The following is a 19,974-nucleotide window of genomic DNA, read 5'->3' on the forward strand; positions in this document are numbered from 1 at the left end:
CCTACCAACAGAAAAACTTTGCTGTCAGGTTTCACTTTATGCTTCTCCATGTATTTGATTAAACTACTGTTTGCATACCTGTTAGACAAAAAAACACAAAAATAGAAAAGTCACTCTGACAAGTCAAATTTAAGACTTTTTAAGACCATTCTGAACCAAATTTAAGACCTACACAAAGTAACAAAAAAGTAAGGAAAAATGCAGTCTCAGAATTAATTTAAAAAATAACCAAATGTATTGCCATTCACAGAGCAACTCAAACAATGAAGAATGTGTCAGGGTTATTATAGGTTTTACATTTTCATTAGCTTGATTAGGGCCTGAACAGGCCCAAACCTACTGTTTTTGTAGTGACCATTTTTTGTTGCAAATGATCGCATTTTTCACTGCCTGAACATACCCCAAAACTCACCAAACTTGGAATATACATCACACCTGCCGAAAAAATGTCGTAATCTATTGTCGTCCTCAATTTCCACCACTAGGTGGCGCTATACTCAAGGAAAGTGTGTTTTGGCTCATAACACTCATATACTTTGTTGCACATTCAAAAACGTTATATCCACACGTTCACTGAATTGTGCTGAATCTCATGATATAGACCATGCCCATTTCTGCAAATGTGCGAAATGTTGCAAACCTACTTTGTCGAACTCCTCCCTGGCGATTTCACGTTTTGCAAAAAAAAAAAAAAACAGTGTTGCATATCTCCACATTGGTCTGTCTGAATGACATGAAACTCAGGTGCCTACTTCGCAATGAGCACCTGAGCAAAACTTTGGTGCCAACCACTAGGTGGTGCTCTTTAACTTTAAGTAACATCAGTTGGTCAGATTAAGATAAAACTTGCTACATTTTTTGCCAAAGTCCTCCTCAGGACAGCTGAAAAAAACTGTTACCAATCGGCCACTAGGTGGCACTATGGTGGCAGTCTAATTTAATATTTGGCACTGTGCCCACACCATAACTATTATGTCAATGAAATTCATAGGCGTGGTATAGACTGGCCCCTGTAACTCCATCCATCCATCCATCCATTTTCTTCTGCTTATCCGGGGCCGGGTCGCGGGGGCAGCTGCCTCAGCAGGGACACCCAGACTTCCCTCACCACGGACACTTCCCCTAGCTCCTCCGGGAGGATCCCAAGGCGTTTCCAGGGCTCTACTTCGAGCTCCTCCTGGGTGACAGAGCTCCTCACCCTATCTCTAAGGGAGCGCCCCGGCACCCTGTGGAGGAAACTCATTTCAGCCGCTTGTATCTGGGATCTTCTTCTTTCGGTCATGACCCAAAGTTCATGACCATAGGTGAGAGTAGGAACATAGACTGACTGGTAAATTGAGAGCTTCGCCTTTTGGCTCAGCTCTCTCTTCACCACGACAGAACAATACAACGACCACATTACTGCGGCCACTGCACCGATCCACCTGTCAATCTCACGCTCCATCCTTCCCTCACTTGTGAATAAGACCACAAGATACTTGAACTCCTCCACTTGAGGCAAGAACTCTCCCCCAACCTGGAGGGAACAAGCCACCTTTTTCTAGTCGGAAAAATAATTGGAAAAATAATGAACAGAACCGGTGACAAAGGGCAGCCCTCCAACATTACTGCCGACAATGCGAACCAGACTCCTGCTCCGGTCGTACAGGGACCGTACAGCTCTTAGCAGAGAGCCTCTGACTCCCTACTCCCTGAGCACCTCCCACAGAATTCCGTGAGGGACACGGTTGAATGCCTTTTCCAAGTCCACAAAACACGTGGACTGGTTGGGCAAACTCCCATGAACCCTCGAGCACCCTGCGGAGGGTATAGAGCTGGTCCAGTGTTCCACGGCCAGGATGAAAACTGCATTGTTCCTCCTGAATCTGAGGTTCGACTATCGGCCGAATTCTCCTCTCCAGTACCCTGGAGTAGACTTTCCCAGGGAGGCTGAGGAGTGTGATCCCCGATAGTTGGAACACACCCTCCGGGCCCCCATTTTAAACAGAGGGAACACCACCCCGGTCTGCCAGTCCAGAGGCACTGTCTCCGACTGCCACGCAATGCTACAGAGACGTGTCAGCCAAGACAGACCCACAACATCCAGAGACTTGAGGTACTCAGGGTGGATCTCATCCATCCCCGGTGCTTTGCCACTGAGGAGCTTCCCAACTATCTCAGTGACTTTGGATTGGGTGATGAATGAATCCACCTCTGAGTCCCCAGCCCCTGCTTCCTCTATGGAAGGTGTGTCAGTGGCATTGAGGAGATCCTCGAAGTATTCCTTACACTGCCCGATGATATCCCCAGTCGAGGTCAGCAGCTCCCCACCTCCACCGTAAACAGTGTTGGTGGAGACCTGCTTCCCGCTCTTGAGGCGCCGGATGGTTTGCCAGAATTTCCTCGAGGCTGACCGGTAGTCCTCCTCCATGGCCTCCCTGAACTTTTCCCAGACCCAAGTTTTTGCTTTGGTGACCCCCCGTGCTGCAGCATGCTTGGCCTGCCGGTACCCGTCAGCTGCCTCAGGAGTCCCCCGGGTCAGCCATGCTCGATAGGACTCCTTCTTCAGCTTGACAGCACCCCTTAGCCCCTCTCTTCACCCGAGTGTCCAAGACATATGGCCGGAGGTCAGATGACACGACCACAAAGTCGATCATTGACCTCCGGCCTAGGGCATCCTGGTGCCACGTGCACTGATGGACACCCTTATGCTTGAACATGGTGTTCGTTATGGACAAACTGTGACTAGCACAGAAGTCCAGTAACAAAACACCACTTAGGTTCAGATCGGGGAAGCCGTTCCTCCCAATCACACCCCTCCAGGTAACACTGTCGCTACTTACTTGAGCGTTGAAGTCCCCCAGTAGAACAACGGAGTCCCTGGTTGGAGCACTCTCCAGTACCCCTCCCAGGGCCTCCAAGAAGGCCTATGTACTCTACACTGCTGTTCGGCCCGTAAGCTGAAACCACAGTGAGAGACATAACCCCGGGCCGATGAACACGACCCTCGTGTTCATCAGGGAAAACGCCAACAAATGGCGGCTGAGATGAGGAGCTATAAGCAAGCCCACACCAGCTCGCCGCCTCTCACCGCGGGCAACCCCAGAGTGGAAGAGAGTCAAGGCTCTCTCAAGGAGTTGGGTTCCAGAGCCCAGGCTGTGCGTGGAGGTGAGCCAGACTATCTCTAGCCGGTACCACTCAACCTCCTGCATTAGCTCAGGCTCTTTCCCCCCCAGCGAGGTGACATTCCATGTCCCCATGGCCAGAGTCACCGTCCGAGGATTGGGTCGTCGGGGCCCCCGGCCATGACCGCCACACAAATCACATAGCACCGGCTCCTTCTAAACCCTCCTGGTGGTGGTGAACCTACTGGAGGGTGGGCCCACGTGGCTCTTTCGGGCTGAGCCCGGCCAGGTCCCGCGGGCTAAGACCCGGCCACCAGGCGCTCACCTGCGAGCCCCAACCCCAGGCCTGGCTCCAGGGTAGGGCCCTGGTAACGCCATTCCGGGCGATGTGAACGTTCTTGTTTTTCTACTTGTCATCGGGTAACTCACACACCAAAAATGACCAACAGGTGCTGCCAAATAACTCCCACATAATATGGCCCACAGTTTTAAAACTTATATCTGCGTGTTGCCAATTCAGCTGAATTGTGTAATGTAGGCCATGCCAACTTTTCTGGTAAATTTCTATTCACAAAATCGCCAAAAATGAAAAACATAGGCCATTTGACCAATTTCCACCAAACTTTGCAAGTAGCATCTGTGGACAAAACTTATCAAAAGCTTTCACCTATGTCACACCTGGTGGCCGTGGTGGTGCAGTCCATTTTGATGCTTCACCATAAAACCATCAAGTCATTCTAACTTCCACATACAATTTGCCATCTACTCCAAATTGCTCAAACATGTTGCCCTGAATACGTCTACACGACACACCCTGACAGCAGCATGCCCCGACGTGCATGGACTGCGAGGGCCCATTCATCACTGCTTGCACCTTTAATTTTAATTTAGTTTTTCAGTTTGCTTTATATTTCAGTTTACTTTTAGTTAGTTTAATGATCAAGCAGTTTTTATTTTTTATCTAGGAAATTAATTTAATTTAGTTAACTATAATAACCTTGGTGTGTGTGTGTGGGTGTGTGTGTGTGTGTGTGAGAGAGAGAGAGAGAGAGAGAGAGAGAAAGAAATTGAGCCGAAGATGGTTTGAATGTCGCTTGACTGTGAAACAGCAGAGGTGGCGCAGAGTTTGGGTGGAGCAGACCTGGATGAACTTGGACCTGGAACTGGCAATTAAGGCGTACAGTGTGTGTGATAGTGTGACTTCACGGGAGACTTTTAGAAGCTAACTGGCGTTTTTGCAATTTTGTGTGTGACACCAGCGCTTTCAAACTAAATGTGCCCAAGTTGAGGTTCCTCTTACAGAGCGTGCACAGCACTTCAAATTCATTATGAGGTACGGCTTTTAACCAACTCAATTCTGGGGTCGTCTTATAACCGGGGTCTCTCCGTTGACACATGCTGATAGTTGTCTGAGGTCGCTACATGACCGCAACAGCAGAGGGCGCCAGCTTATTGTAGAGACGTCACTGACACTGTGGCTGGGGTTATCTGTCATTCACAGCAGAGAAGAAGTGACAGGAGATGAAAAATGGAGAGGCTCAGTGATTGCACAGAGCAAAGTGGATCAAAAGTGGGGCTAGTTCACAGACACCTGAGGCGGAGCGATGATGCTTATTTTATGATAACGGTGGTCTACGCACCAGCGGTGTCAAACAGGCAGGCAGCCAAGAAATACGGAGTTACGGAGCGTAACGTCCAAAGATGGCGTGTTCAAAAAGACCATCTGAAAAACGCTAACAGTATGAGACAAGCTTATCGTGGTCCTCAAAGTCAATTTTGGTTATCAGAATCTTTTTCTGAAGATTAGTATTGAAAAGAGGCGTCGTCCTATATTCAGGTCAATACAGTAAGTAGATAGTGACCAATGATAACTGATAATAACGGTTATAATGATGAGAGTAAGAAATGAAGGGTAATCAAGTGCTAAAGAGTTGCTGAAGTGTGCATCTACTGATTAAAGCTAATGTTGTGTGATGATGTAAAGTGCGAACCAAATATACACTTTTATTGCTCTTTAAAAATGCAGTGCCAAGAGTGATCAGATATAATGGGATATATCAAGAAGGGGACTGAGTTATCAAAAAGCCTGAAGGCCAGAGTCTCTAATTGCTGATGATATAGATAGAGGAAAAGCACCTGTTTAAAAAAACAAAGCGAGGCGAAGAGCAACTGGTCTATGTGCAGTTCTGCAGGGAGGTGAATTTCCTCGAGTCGTGTGCAGGAAAGCTCCACGTAGGTACAGAGGGAAGAAAGGGGATTTTCCATAGAAAAATAGCAGTGTCAGCAGAAATAAAGAAAAATAGGGATTGGTTGAGGCCATGGAGCCTGAGAAGATACTCCAAGGTTTGTGTTTAAAAGAGGATGCTCAATGCCTTGAACCCTTGGGTCAGTTAGTTTTTTTCACAGATTTTGTCCGTGTCTGATCTCGTGCTTTGTTTGCCAGCAAATAAAGTTATACTGCACTCAGCCTTGAAGACTCCTGGTGACTTTTTTGATCTTTTAAATTTTTTGTACCAACCAAGAAAAGTTAAGTTCCTATCTGTTCCCTGAATATAATTGGTGTGTGAATGAGTAAATAAGGGGCATTAATTTATAGCACTTTGTAGAAGGAACTTTCACTCTATTGACTTGCATTAGTTCACAGGGCTAAGCTGCCACATCCAATATGGCGGCAATGTATGGCCCAAAACAAAAACAGTACAACAAGCTTGGTAAATGAACACACATATTTAAGACCTAACTAAATGGAATTTGAGACCTATATGCAATATATGGATGTTTTTATGACTTTTTAAGGCCTAAAATTGAGATTGTTAAATTTTAGACTTTTTAAGACCCGGAAGAAACACTGTATGTAGTGTGTTGGTCTGTGAGTGTGTGATCAGGGTCAGACAATCACAGCATCTACTCACGTTGTCCTCCTGAAGTCTTTCTGCAGTGTTGGGTACTCTGGCATCTTCCTGATGTCTTCCCAGTCCTTATCTGTGGGGAAAGCCCACACACAAGCAAATTGTTTCATAAACATACAACAACTTTTTTAAGTACATGTGACATATTGTTTTCAGTTTTTTTAATTCTTTGTAATTAAGATTTTACAGTAAGTCAGTTTTACAGCCACAATTCTTTAATATATCTGGTGTTTTACTTCATCACCTCCATTGATTTTTGTAAATATATTTTTGTTCTGAATTTGATGGCTGTTTGAAATAGTTATTGCGATTATCAATAGAATCATTTTGACAAAGAATTTACAAGAAAGGTCACTTTGACATAAAAGGGTTTATTTTTTGTAATTTTTCTTGTCAAAAAAGCTGAATTATACTAACCATGATTCCATTTTGTAAAGCTATAAAAGATGAAAACATCCAAGGACGTGATTGCCTTTTATAGGCACTGTAATTTTTATGTATTATGTATGTATTATGTGTTTTATGTATTTTATGAAGGATATTAGACTAAGTAGGCTTTTAATCCATTTTGTCTAATACACTCACAGAGGAGATTGGCTGTTGTGATTAGTGGATGTCAACCAAAACCACATGTCCACCAAAAGCTGAGCTAATTCAGAGGGTTAATGCAGGCTGTCTGTGTGTAGTTGAAGTGGTGTGTAGTGTGTGCAGACCTGCAGGGAATCCCATGACACTGAATATCCTGTCAAGCTGATCATGATGGAAGGGGTTACTGGTCTTGATGTCTTCCTGGCGACAGTGAAAGATGGGCTCGGACGTTAACAGCTCTGCAAAGATGCAGCCAATCGCCCAAATATCTGGTGCATGTACACACACACACACACACACACACACGCAGACACACACACACACACAGTTAGTTTAAGTGTTCTTGAAGTTGTATTAAATATGTATTTATTGCACATTGCTTTGGACAGAAGCGTCTGATAAATGCCCTAATGTAAATGTAAGTACATTAGTGCATTGTCTGAAATCCTGGAATAGCTCCAAGATACTGGACTGTAAAGGACTAAGGGCCGTAGCCTAATTTTTACCATGGCATGAAATTGGTTAGATCTTCTCATTTAATGCTAGAAAAGAAATAGAAAGGTGTATTTCCCAAGATATCAAACAGTTTCTTTAAACACAAGGGGAATTTTTATATCTGACTGTCTGTCTCTTTCACACCTCAGACATATTTAGATATAATAGAAAACAGGGTGGAGACCTGAGTTACTGACACTAATGTTCCAGAAATGAAAATGATAAGACAGACTACTTGTGTTGGGTGTGCTGTTAAAAAGTACTCATCTGATCAAACCTGTTTTGATTCGAGCAGCAATCAGCGATCAGTCAGTCATGAGTTAGCACAGACACACACACACACACACACACACACACACACACACACACACACACACACACACACACTCACACTCACCGATAGCTTTGGTGTAGTGCCGGGCCCCCAGCAGCAGCTCAGGGGCCCTGTACCAGAATGTCACCACCACGGGGTCAAGGTCTGCCAACGGCTTCAGTGGAGAGTTAAAGAGTCGGGCAAAACCCATGTCAGCTACAGGAAATGTGGGGAGAGGACAGAGGAAAAACAAAGACATTATTAGTGAGAAGAGTATAGGATGACCTTAAGCCGAAAGCTGCTGTCATGGCCACACGTGGCTGCTCAACAAAGCTTCTTCTGCTGTCAGTCAGGCTTCAGGGCTGAATAATTTGAACTGATCTGCCCAAAGTAATATTTAATGTAAAAAAACATCTGTCCTAGCTGAACTCAACAGAACCGAGAAACGGAGAAACATATTTACTGAACTAATAATCACACATCCTCTAACGACCCAAGTCAAAAACACTAGTTCTTTAAAAAATAGCAAAAAATAAGGCACATTTATACATACAGCATATTCATTCCTATTTACAATAGTAGTAGTGAACTTTACTGCAGGTGGGCTACGACAGGTTACAATAAATAAAAAAGATACAGATTTACATTGTAAATGAGTAATAAGAGTAAATGAGAATTAAATTGCATGTTTCCTATCAGTCGTTTCCTGTTAATGTGTGCCATCTGCCAACCTTAACCTGCACAGCTTGGTGATATTACAAGAACACAGGCTTAACAGGAGGCTAGCAGTATTTGAGTGTGGATCAGACTTTGACAAAACACTGCAAAGTTGCTTACACTGTGTCACTGACAAACTGTTACATGTATGTGGATGGATTATTAATTTAGGCTGCATTGAGGGAAATACTTAATCTCTTAAAAACTATAGTTCTTGTTAAAACTCTGAAGCCTCTGGCCAACACGTCTTCCTGTTGCTCAGTAAACAGAGGCTGTCAATCTGGAGGTCTGTATGGGTGTGACTGTTTAAAAGTTACCAATCATCAGAAGGCTAGTGCCTTGCTTGGTTTCCACCCCTAAATTGTAAAAAGTCAGGTTGGTTCACTGAGAAATATGCGTGTATGCCCTGCAGCGCTCACACGGCAGAATCTCTCTCGCATATGGCAGCTGCTTTGCGCTCTTACTGCTCAGTTCTGTACTCAGGCACCTTCCTTAGACTATTCCTATGTTTTATTTCCTGCTGCCTGTATGACTCTTGGTTGTTAAGTTTGTTCATTAGAATTTATATTGTGTGCAGTGGCAACACAGATGTACAGATATTAATCTGTACGTTTGTGTTTGTGTGTGTGTTTGTAACCTGTCACCCTCATGTTAACAATTTCAGGCAAAGATCTCTCTTCACAGCATCCTCTGTCAATCCAGCTGGCAAAATCAAGATGAGCAAAGAGACGAGATGATAAAAATGCTGATTCAATCGTCTGAGTGGGTTTACGTTATCATCTTTGACTCAGAGCGATCGGATGCATTGAGTAATGCACTTGTGTTGCCTTTGGTTTCGCCTCTCAGCTTATGTACAGGTTGTCTCACCTTGTTTGTTACTCAGCTTGTTAGGGTTGTCAGGGCTGTATGCAGCCTGAAAGAAATACCTTCAGACACTATTTAAAGCTGAAAAGTACTTCCACCTTATCCATGTCTTTTTCTACGATAAAAGTTCATGCAACCTGTGTTTTTATCTATAGTTCATAAATATTCATAAATATAACAATATCAATCAATCAATTAATCAATCAATCAATCAATCAAACAATCAATCAAACCTTTTTTGTATACTGCAAATTCACAACATCATGACACTTTGCAATTGCAACAAGTCCAACAGGTCTGGACCATATTATGTAATACATTTCAAGGAATCTAAACATAATTCTAAAGAAAAATGGAAATTCAGTCTTTATCTACTCCCCCCCCCCCCCATGTGGATGTAAAGTCAGAGAATTTTTGTAGTCAACAAAAACATTTCTGGAGCCTCACAGCAGCATTGCAGCATTTTCCTAAACAACTAAAGGAGATGTGGACTTTTACAGCTTGTTTACTATAATCCCAGTCTCTGGAAGCCCTGAGATCCCAAATTGATTCGGAAAGACTTTACACTCTTTTTGAAGCCAGCATCTTCACTACAGCTACAAAGCTATAGGCAATAGTGAGCACCTATTTGATATGGAAGCCGCAGTCTAGGGGTTTTACTATTGTCTTTTCAAATCAATATGAGATCTTGGGGATTCCTGAGACTTTTCAAGGGAGGAGCTGTGTGGAGCTCTTTAATGGTGTATATTTTACGTTAAAACAAGTCCCCATCTACTTAAGCTGTTTAGCAGAATTCTGCAACACTGTTTTATTGTGAAGCTCCAGAAATGTTCTGTGGACTATGACACTTCACTCTACATTCCATCATGTATGAGGGTTTTAAATACTGATGGAATATTAATTTTTAAGGAAACTTCCATTAATCAGGAGTATCGCATTAACAACACAGACTTTCTATTCTTTATATCTAAAAAGCCTGATAACCAATGTTATCATTTGTTTTAAAATTACTAGATAGATCAAAATATACATAACTAACTAACTTACAGGTTATATTCGTATTCTTCTATTAAATACATACGTTTCACAACTTCTGAGACTTCTTGAGCTTGCTTCAATATAATAGTAGTTTTGTTAATATGGAATAAATAACTTTTATCCTTATGATTGTGAGCATTTTTTGAATTTCTTTAACTTTCTTTAATGTCTTGAATTAAGTCAACATTTTTGTATAATCTCTGGCCTCATGTTTGGGAGTGTGCCATTCTCTACAAGAAACAGCTAAAACATCAACATAAAGTGAAAGCATGAAAAAGAGTGCTGTATAAACAAAACTCATAAATTGATATGTTTCGTTTGTGAAGACTCCTCCTCTGAACCGCCACCTTACCGTGGTGGAGGGGTTTGAGTACCCGAATGATCCTAGGAGCTATGTTATTCACGTCGCCCGGAATGGCGTTACCGGGGCCCCATCCTGGAGCCAGGCCTGGGGTTGGGGCTTGCAGGCAAGCGCCTGGTGGCCGGGTCTAAGCCTGTGGGACCCGGCCGGGCTCAGCCTGAAAGAGTGACGTGGGCCCGCCCTCTAGTAGGTTCACCACCCGCATGAGGGTTCAGAAGGGGCCGGTGCCATGTGGTCTGAGTGGCGGTCGTGGACGGGGGCCCCGACAACCCAATCCCCGGATGGTGACTCTGGCCATGGGGACATGGAATGCCACCTCGCTGGGGGGGAAAGAGCCTGAGCTAGTGAGCGGTACCGGCTAGAGATAGTCGGGCTCACCTCCAAGCATAGTCTGGGCTCTGGAACCCAACTCCTTGAGAAAGGCTGGACTCTCTTCCACTCTGGAGTTGCCGTGATGAGCTGGTGTGGGCTTTCTTATACCTCCCCAGCTCAGTTGCCATGTGTTGGAGTTTTCCCCGGTGAATGAGAGGGTCGTTTCCCTGCGCCTTCGGGCCGGGGATAGGTCTCTCACTGTTGTTTCAGCTTACGGGATCCCCCGAATGTGGCGGTGGAAGGAATACTTCGAGGATCTCCTCAATCCCACTGACACACCTTCCATCGAGGAAGCAGGGGCTGGGGACTCAGAGGTGGATTCATTCATCACCCAAGCTGAAGTCACTGAGGTAGTCAGGAAGCGGCAAAGTGGATGAGATCCACCCTGAGTGCCTCAAGTCTCTGGATGTTGCGGGGCTGTCTTGGATGACACGTCTCTGCAGCATTATGTGGCAGGTGGGGACAGTGCCTCTGGACTAGCAGACCGGGGTGGTGGTCCTTCTATTCAAAAAGGGGGCCTGGAGGGTGTGTTCCAACTATCGGGGGATCACACTCCTCAGCCTCCCTGGGGAAGTCTACTCCAGGGTACTGGAGAGGAGAATTCAGCCGATGGTTGAACTTCAGATTCAGGAGGAACAATGCAGTTTTCGTCCTGGCCATGGAGCACTGGACCAGCTCTATACCCTCCGCAGGGTGCTCGAGGGTTCATGGGAGTTTGCACAACCAGTCCACATGTGTTTGTGGACCTGAAGAAGGCATTCGACCGTGTCCTTCGTGGCATTCTGTGGGAGGTCCTCCGGGAGTATGGGGTCTGCTAAGGGCTGTACGGTCCCTGTACGACCGGAGCAGGAGCCTGGATTGCATTGTCGGCAGTAAGTCAGACCTGTTCCCGGTGCATGTTGGACTCCGGCAGGGCTGCCCTTTGTCACCGGTTCTGTTCATTATTTTTATGGACAGAATTTCTAGGCGCAGTCAGGGGCCGGAGGGGGTCTGATTGGGAGCCACTGGATTGCATCGCTGCTTTTTGCGGATGGTGTTGTCTTGTTGGTTCTGTCGAGCCAGGACCTCCAGCATGTTGAGGCAGCTGGGATGAAAATCAGCACCTCCAAGTCTGAGGCCATGGTTCTCGACCGGAAAAAGGTGGCTTGCTCCCTCCGGGTTTGGGGAGAGTTCTTACCTGAAGTGGAGGAGTTCAAGTATCTTGGGGTCTTATTCACGAGTGAGGGAAGGATGGAGTGTGAGATTGACAGGCAGATTGGTGCAGCGGCCGCAGTAATGTGGTCGCTGTATCGGTCTGTCGTGGTGAAGGGAGAGCTGAGCCGAGAGGCGAAGCTCTTGATTTACCGGTCAATCTACGCTCCTACCCTCATCTATGGTCATGAACTTTGGGTCATGACTGAAAGAATAAGATCCTGGATACAAGCGAAATGAGTTTCCTCCGCAGGGTGGCAGGGCGCTCCCTTAGAGATAGGGTGAGGAGCTGTGTCACCTGGGAGGAGCTCGGAGTAGAGCCACTGCTCCTCCACACTGAGAGGAGCCAGCTGAGGTGACTCGGGCATCTATTTTGGATGCCCCCTGGACGCCTTCTTCGGGAGGTGTTCCTGGCATGCCCCACGGAACATGGTGACTTTGTCACTCTGCTGGCCTCGGAATGCCTTGGGATCCTCCCGGAGGAGCTAGAGGAAGTGTCCGGGGTGGGGAAGTCTGGGTGTCCCTGCTCAGGCAGCTGCCCTCGCGACCCGGCCCCGGATAAGTGGAAGAAAATGGATGGATGGAGGCTGGATCCTTTGTGAACAGAGGTCAAATCTGTTTGGCTGGTGAATGTGAGCATCCATATCTAATCTAATGAACTCCATATAACAATAAAGATATAAAACAATAAAACACCTCAACAGTTGTTTTATGGAGTTCTGTTTACTGACTTACTGACATCTCTTACAGCCCGTGCAGTAACAGTGCAGCGAATATTCATCAGCACCAGTTACACTGTAAAAGATCTAGTTGCACTGAAACAATAGCCTAGAACTATTTCTGTGCTCACGTCGATTGAAAATAGACTCCAGCATTGCATCACTACCCCTCAGCAGTCGTCTGGCCAGCTGACTTATGTAAGAGCACCAATCAGAGCTCCCTATCAACCTCTCAGAGGGAAGGTTAAACACTGCAGCTATTGGTCACTCAAACAATTCACAGCCTCATTGATCCATTATCATGATGATGGAGGATGGATGGATGAAGGATCTATCATTTGGATCAATTACAAATCAGTCAAATAGTTTACAGAAATATTCTTTTAATCTACCTTACCGATTTTAACTCTTCCTCGTTCAGGACCTTCCCCCATCACCAGGATGTTAGCTGGTTTCTGAAGGAGACAGAGAGACATATGATATACAAACCATTTAGTGCTCACTTTAAGTTATCTATTAGCCACACGGGACACTACTTTTAAAATACACACAATGTTATCAGTGATGCTGTTTTCCAAATAAACAAATTACACATTTTCAAATACATACATACTTTTTGAGTTCAGTGGCCTGTGCTGGCTGCCCTTTTGTTTACTGAACCACACAACCACATGAGCATGTCAGTCAGCCATTTTGTGAGAGGGCCCTTAAAACTCTGTGTGAGAGCTCACACAGGAATGGGGTCAAAGATACTCAGGCACCTGGCCCAGTACATCTGCTTTTGGGTGAGGAACTTGTGAGAGTAAAAGCTGAGCTAGCCATTAGCAGCAACATCAGTTTTTGATTTACATTTTTATCAAGAAGAAACACAAAACAAGCATTTAGGGTCTTGCTTATGGTCACCTAACAAATGCAGGCTTAAATGCACTCTCTATTTAACTTAAAGGAGAACTTCGGTCAATTTAAACATGCAGCTTCATTGCTCAAGCTACCCTTGACTTGACATGCTGTTAGCTGTCAATGCTAACTCTTCGTTCACGGAGCCCTGTAATGGTTGGACCAAATGTTTTCACGTCTTCGGTACTGGCAAGTCAAGGGTAGCTTGAGCAATGAAACTGCATGTTTAAATCGACCAAAGTTCTCATTTAATCAAACTAGTTGCCAGCGTTTTGTGCTGGGCATGGTGACAAATAAGAGCATAGTAATGTGATCCATATGTATTAGGTACACCTATGATCAGCCCTAGTTGACTCAGGGCAGATATTCATTTTCTGATTATCTGTATCTGTTAAAATCTCATTTAAATATGTGCTATATTGGTTCTGATACAACGTCTGCTCACACGATGTGCTCATGCAAAGTACAGAGATTGTGATCTCTGATGTCTGTTTCCAAACTTCATATAACCTAAGTGACTAGTTGATCTGTGCTATGTAAAAATATAATGGAGGGATGTAGCCAGCCAATGAGATGGCTATGCTGATTAGAAGAATCACTTCACATGGCTGTTATAGTTGAGTTATAATTATATACCTCACAATATTACATTTTGGCTAGACCCCTACTGCAAACATGTTACACATTTTTGAATGTTTACACTTTTGGCAAATGTGACACAACATCAGCATTAATTTGGTGTTGGGCTTCTGGACACCTGACAAATGCAAATCATTACTGACCTGTGTTTCTGTTTGCTTTCTACCACATTTGTCTCTTTAACTTTTAGCTTCACAATGTTCACTACCTAGTCTCTGACTTGACTTGTCTGTCCGCTGCTAGGTGCTAGTCAGGGAGCAAATAGTGGATTTATCAGAATTACTTTTACTGAAAACAGCTGTCTGCTGTGGCCAAATTCAGGGTGATAAGAACACTGAACCATAAAGTAGCTGCTGGCTGTACAACAGAAACAATGCGCTGAAAGATGCTAAAATGCTTTGTAGAGCTGCAGGCTCTGAAGTGTTTGTGAAAATTCTCTTTGTATTAGTCATTAAGTGTGACCCCTTCACATTACACATAGTCATTGGATCCACGTTCATACATAAGCATTAATTAGTGCAGCTTTAAAGCTAGAACAATTCATTTTGTCAGTGCCCAGCAACATTGTTGCCTTGTTAAATAGTTTTTGCAAACAAGTAATCAAAGATTCTCCTATTTACTCAGATATGGAACCACAGTAGGTGTCATAGTCAACAACTACTGTAAATCTAATATTTAATTTTATTTTAGCCCTGGGTTGCTGTCAGGGAAATATCCTGCTCTTTAGCTGCTAAAATTATTCACTATGTTCACTAGCTAGCTCACTAACTCTGTCTGTCTGCTGGCAGGTGCTAGGCAGGCAGCACATGTTCGGTTTATCCAAGCATTTTGTCTGCAACAGCTGCCTGCTTCTCCTGGCAATTAGGCTGAATTTATTAGCCTTAAAACAATGCGCTAAAAGAGGCTGCAACACTCTGAACATATTTTGAGACAAACTGATCAATTGGATGATCATTTTCAGTGGGTTCTCCACTTAGTGCATCAGGTTTCATATTACAAATAAACATGTAATCCATTGCCACAACCTAAAATGTCAATTAGGGTTCTAACCCCGAAGGGATTATTTGTTGTCTGCCGCTTGAGCTCAAATTTCTGTGAGCTGGAATAGGCCAGAAACTTGAAACTTGGCCCAATGATAAGTAATGATGTGCATCAACTTATTTATCAAAATATGAGCCCAGTCAGCCACATGGTGGCGCTAGAACTAAGGCTTGAAAATGCATTTTTGGGAAGGCCACACCCCTCACACCATAAGTCTGATTGAGTTGAAATTTGACACACAAGTCCAGCTCCATGTGCTCTACAAAAAAGCCTCTTGGACTATAAAGCTCCACCTACTTAGATTATTTGCTAATTAGCATAATGTGAAAAACAGTAAAATGAATAGAACAAAAGAACAAAAGATTGACTCTATCAACACCAAATTTGGTATACGGCTTCAGGGAATGAAAAGACTCATTTCTACAATAAATGAGCCAGATTGGTTAAAAACATGGCCGCCATGGACAAAAGTATTTTGGGCAGGGCTTAGAATTCCGACACCCTTTGCCCTATCATCACAAAACTTGGCGGGTAGGTTCACAACTGTACTGGGAATCTGCCTACCAAAGCATGTTGAGCTCAATCTATAGGGGGCGCTATAAAATCTACACATGCGTATCTCAAAGACAATAGGATGGAATTTCACAAAATTTGGTATGCATGCTCTAGGGGCGAGTATTAACTAATATCTTGAGTGCCATGTTGATAGGTGAAAGTGGGCATGGCCTATTCGTCATTAAATCATTGTTTGCATTTTATTAATTTATGGTGAGCTAGAAGGACCCAGAGACACAAAACTTGGTACATTGAGTATAAATGACATCCAAATGCTGCTCCAAAAATTTGATCCCAATCCGTCAGATGGTGGCGCTATAACATAGGGTGTAAACTTCGAAAGGCTTTCCCCGCAAAGCCATAAGTAAAATGAATAAAACTTTTGAAAGACAGACTCTATCAACACCAAATTTGCTATACGACTTTGGGGGATGAAAAGACAAATTTCTACTATAAATGAGTCAGACTGGTCAAAAAACATGGCCGCCACAGACCAATGTATTTTCGCAATGGGAGTGGCTTAGAAATGATTGGCCATAACTCCCACATCCTTTGCCCTATCATCACAAAACCTGGTGGGTAGGTTGACAACGGACTGGAAATCTGCCTACAAAGCATGTTGAGCTCACTCTTTAGGGGATGCTATAAATGCCATTAGCATGTAGGTGAAAAACCAATTTGGAGAAATCTGGGGCTTATCATGGGTATGTCTTGCCCAGATCTTTGGAGAACATGGTGGCCGATGTCATCAACTACGGGGGATGAGGGTCAGGGCGGCGGGTTTGGGGCGAAAGAGGTTAGAACCCACAGATTGCCGCTTGTGGCTATATTTAATGAATGTCTTTATTAAGGTCTTTTATTGGTAAAAAAGTGAGCAGCATGAGGAGGTCTATATTATGGAAGCCCTAAAGGGCCATGCATCCATACATTTTATTTCCTCCTTTTTCCCTTGATACTGAGTAAACTTGATTTGTTTTCTCGAGATCTCGAGTTATAATCTTGAAATAACAACTGTTGTTTTCCCAAGATAACGGGATCATTTTCTTGAGATCTTGAGATAATGAAACTTTGTTTTCCTGAGATACCAATATAATTAATAGCTATGTAGTTAATGACGACATCAGGCTCACTTAGATTGCGCCACCAATATAGCTGAAGTCTTGCTAACCATCCTTTTAGATCATGCTCACTAATGTGTATATTATCTGTAATAGCAAGGCATAATGCTATTTCATCCTGTGTCAGGCCTTGATTGAAAAGATATGTGAGGTGGTGATTGATATGCTTCTGCTCCTCTGAGACTGCTACACTGAATGATGGTTCCTGCAATGATTTAATATACTACACTATCGTTTTGTTTTCTCAAGATTTCGAATTAATTATATTGTTATCTCAGGAAAACAAAGTTTCGTTATCTCGAGATCTCTAAAAAATTATCCTGTTGTCTCGGGAAACCGGAGGAAATAAAATGCATGTATTTATGGCCCTATAGGGCTTCCATAGTATATCTCAAAGGATATGATCATGTTTTAAAGTACTGTGATGTTATTCACTGAATGGCCCAGGGGTATCAAACAAACAGGCATAATGCTGCACATTAATGACAAGGCCCGTATTTTTTAATTTTACAGTTGTCCTCTCATGCAGCAGGATGCAGAATCTGCTTGTCGTCAAACAGTCTGTCTGGTCTCCCCGGGTGTCTGCGCAAATGTAAACCCTCTGGCACAGCTGACTCAGATCTGCTTGGCAAACGCATCTTGTTGCTATAGAAACAGCACTAATAATGAGGTCTATTATTCACGCCTACAACACGACGCGGCACGATTGGCAAACACAACGACAAATGTCTCTTAAAAGGCCAGAGGAGTTGAGGCTCAACAGCTCCTCTTTCAAATTCTAAACAGGCCTCGCTGAATTAATATGCCCATCCTGAACACATTTTAGTTCTCCTTGTCTATAAAAGATCTGAGTGAGTGTCAATGCCTTTTCAAAATGCAAAATGAGCATGCAACATGTGAGGAATAATAATGATTATAATAATGTTTCTAATTAAAAACAAAAATCTAGTATATGGTATGTATATATAGAGTTGAACTGATAAAGTGATGAAGTGAAGACTGAATGAATGCATGAAGATTTAGCACATTAACCAATAACAACACACTTTTTATTATATAAATTGAACATTCTAACATTATGTATAAGTAAATTGTTAAAATTATTTGGTAATCATTGTTCCTTTTTCTGCTTTTTAAGATAGAACCTTATAATTCCAAGGAGGTTGTTTTTTTTCTGTTTTTTTTTTTTTTTTTAGAACTATAAGGCTCTATCTACAATTGACCAGTTCAAAAACCCTAATTTACACTTCATGTAGAATTTTGATTTCTCAGATGTAGAATACATTTATGGTGTATGTAACTCTGGTGCTACAAAGAAATGTGCTCCATTTGTAATTTTTGCTATTTGCAAGGCTAAAACTTTAAACCTCAATATCTCGAAACTGATCTGAACGCAGAAAGAACCTTATCATTCTGAGGTAGCGATCACTACCCTAGAATAATAAGGTTCTATCTGACATTTTTGTTAAAATTGAGTTATTTACATATTCGTACTCTGCGTAACTTGTGAACATTATTTAGGTGTTTTGTTTGTTTTTGTTTTTTTTTTTTACAAAATTATTTTTGGGTGTTTTATTCAGAAAACAAAAAGGTTCAAAATGTTCAAAGTTACACTCAGTCTTGGAGTTACAAGGTTCTATCTGTGGCCCAATCATCTTTTGGAATATTTACAGAAGGACCAATCAAATACTGTCGCATTATGGTGCCAGGTTGTCTTTTTCACCCCAGTATTTAGAAGATGACAAAATGTCTTGTAAAATCAAAGCCAGATTTAGACCAATTTAGTGGTTATTGATTTCATTGATGAACTAACAAAGAACAGGTGAGTTCTCGCTCTAGTTTCAGTTCCAGCTGAGGAAATTGTCATTCTTGTTCAGTATTAGCTGAGGAGACAATCATTACCAAAAAGGCTATCTATAATACCAGGCTATTGATAATGTGCTAAATGTTAATTTAGTAGTCTACATGTAATTTAGCCATCATTTTGAGGCAAACCCTAACCTATAGTGAGATTTTGTTATCTTTCTTTTTCATGGATTCTGCTGAAGACAACTTTTAAAAATAGCTGTTATTAGCTAACATTAGCTAGCGTTAGCTTGCAGTAACTAGTCTTAGAATATGATACAAATCAAGTTGGAAATGATGTTTGGCAAGGAAATGATTGGATATGACTGAATTTCCATTTGCAGTTGCATTATGGCTTTTGGGTTTTGCTGAGGACAACTTTTAGAATTAGGTCATATTAGCTCATTCTAGTTAACGTTAGCTAGCACTAGGTAGCACTAGTCCTAGCATAAAAATCTATTTTGAACTGATGTTTGGCAAGGTACTGGACTGTATTTGTTGCACTAATGGTGTTGCAATGTGTTTCTAAAGAGGAAATGCCAGGCGGAGAGGGAAAAAAAGAAAGATCACCTGCAGGAGGGACTGAAGCAAGTAAAAAGCTAATCTTCTTGTCTGGGGTGTGTTGGGGTGTGTCCTGGGGGAGGGATGGTGAGATGATAATGGAGAAATACATGGGCCTAAAAGGATTTTATTTTTATACTTGATTCTCATTTATTTTCTATTGTGCTATATGATTACAGCAATGGTATAATATCAGTAATTTTCCCACAGGCTGGTGTTTTTGAACCAGCTAAAGATAGAGTGAGGGCAAAGTTTGCAATACTGGACCATGGACCTAGATCTGAAGAGCTAGGGACTGCGGAGGATATTTCTGATATGATGGTGATGGATGTTAGTTTGCTAACATGAGCTAGTTGTGTGTTGATGAATAAGCAAATAGTATGTGATGTATGCATGTGATGCATTAAATGATTTTCATTGCAGTTACAGCATCTCAAATGAGATCCATTTTAAGTAACCATTCTTGGGTTTGTTCTTGTTCATAAGCAAAACATTTCTGATCAGTTTTATCTGAATGAGTACTCGTGTCCTTCTGGCAGTATTGTTATGTGTAATGTTGTGTGACGTGTTTTACATTTAAATTGTATAAAAATGATTTGATAAACTATCAAAAAAGACTGATATTAAATATTCATTCAACTAGTTTG

General features: G+C 42.8%; 1 protein-coding gene across 2 annotated transcripts in view; it reads right to left on the reverse strand.

Annotated features, from left to right (window-relative positions):
- cdk19 (cyclin-dependent kinase 19) overlaps positions 1–19,974 on the reverse strand; it is a 73,723-nt gene that overhangs the window by 12,614 nt on the left and 41,135 nt on the right. For both annotated transcript variants that reach the window (XM_037087002.1, XM_037087001.1), the window contains exons 5-9: positions 13,069–13,126; positions 7,494–7,625; positions 6,727–6,870; positions 6,017–6,086; positions 6–78 (exon numbers count right to left, since the gene is read on the reverse strand). In XM_037087002.1, coding sequence (XP_036942897.1) covers positions 6–78; positions 6,017–6,086; positions 6,727–6,870; positions 7,494–7,625; positions 13,069–13,126 — 477 coding nt within the window. The remainder of the gene's footprint in view (positions 1–5; positions 79–6,016; positions 6,087–6,726; positions 6,871–7,493; positions 7,626–13,068; positions 13,127–19,974) is intronic.

The sequence above is a fragment of the Acanthopagrus latus genome, chromosome 22, assembly GCF_904848185.1.
Source record: "Acanthopagrus latus isolate v.2019 chromosome 22, fAcaLat1.1, whole genome shotgun sequence".
NCBI classification, from domain to species: Eukaryota; Metazoa; Chordata; class Actinopteri; order Spariformes; family Sparidae; genus Acanthopagrus; species Acanthopagrus latus.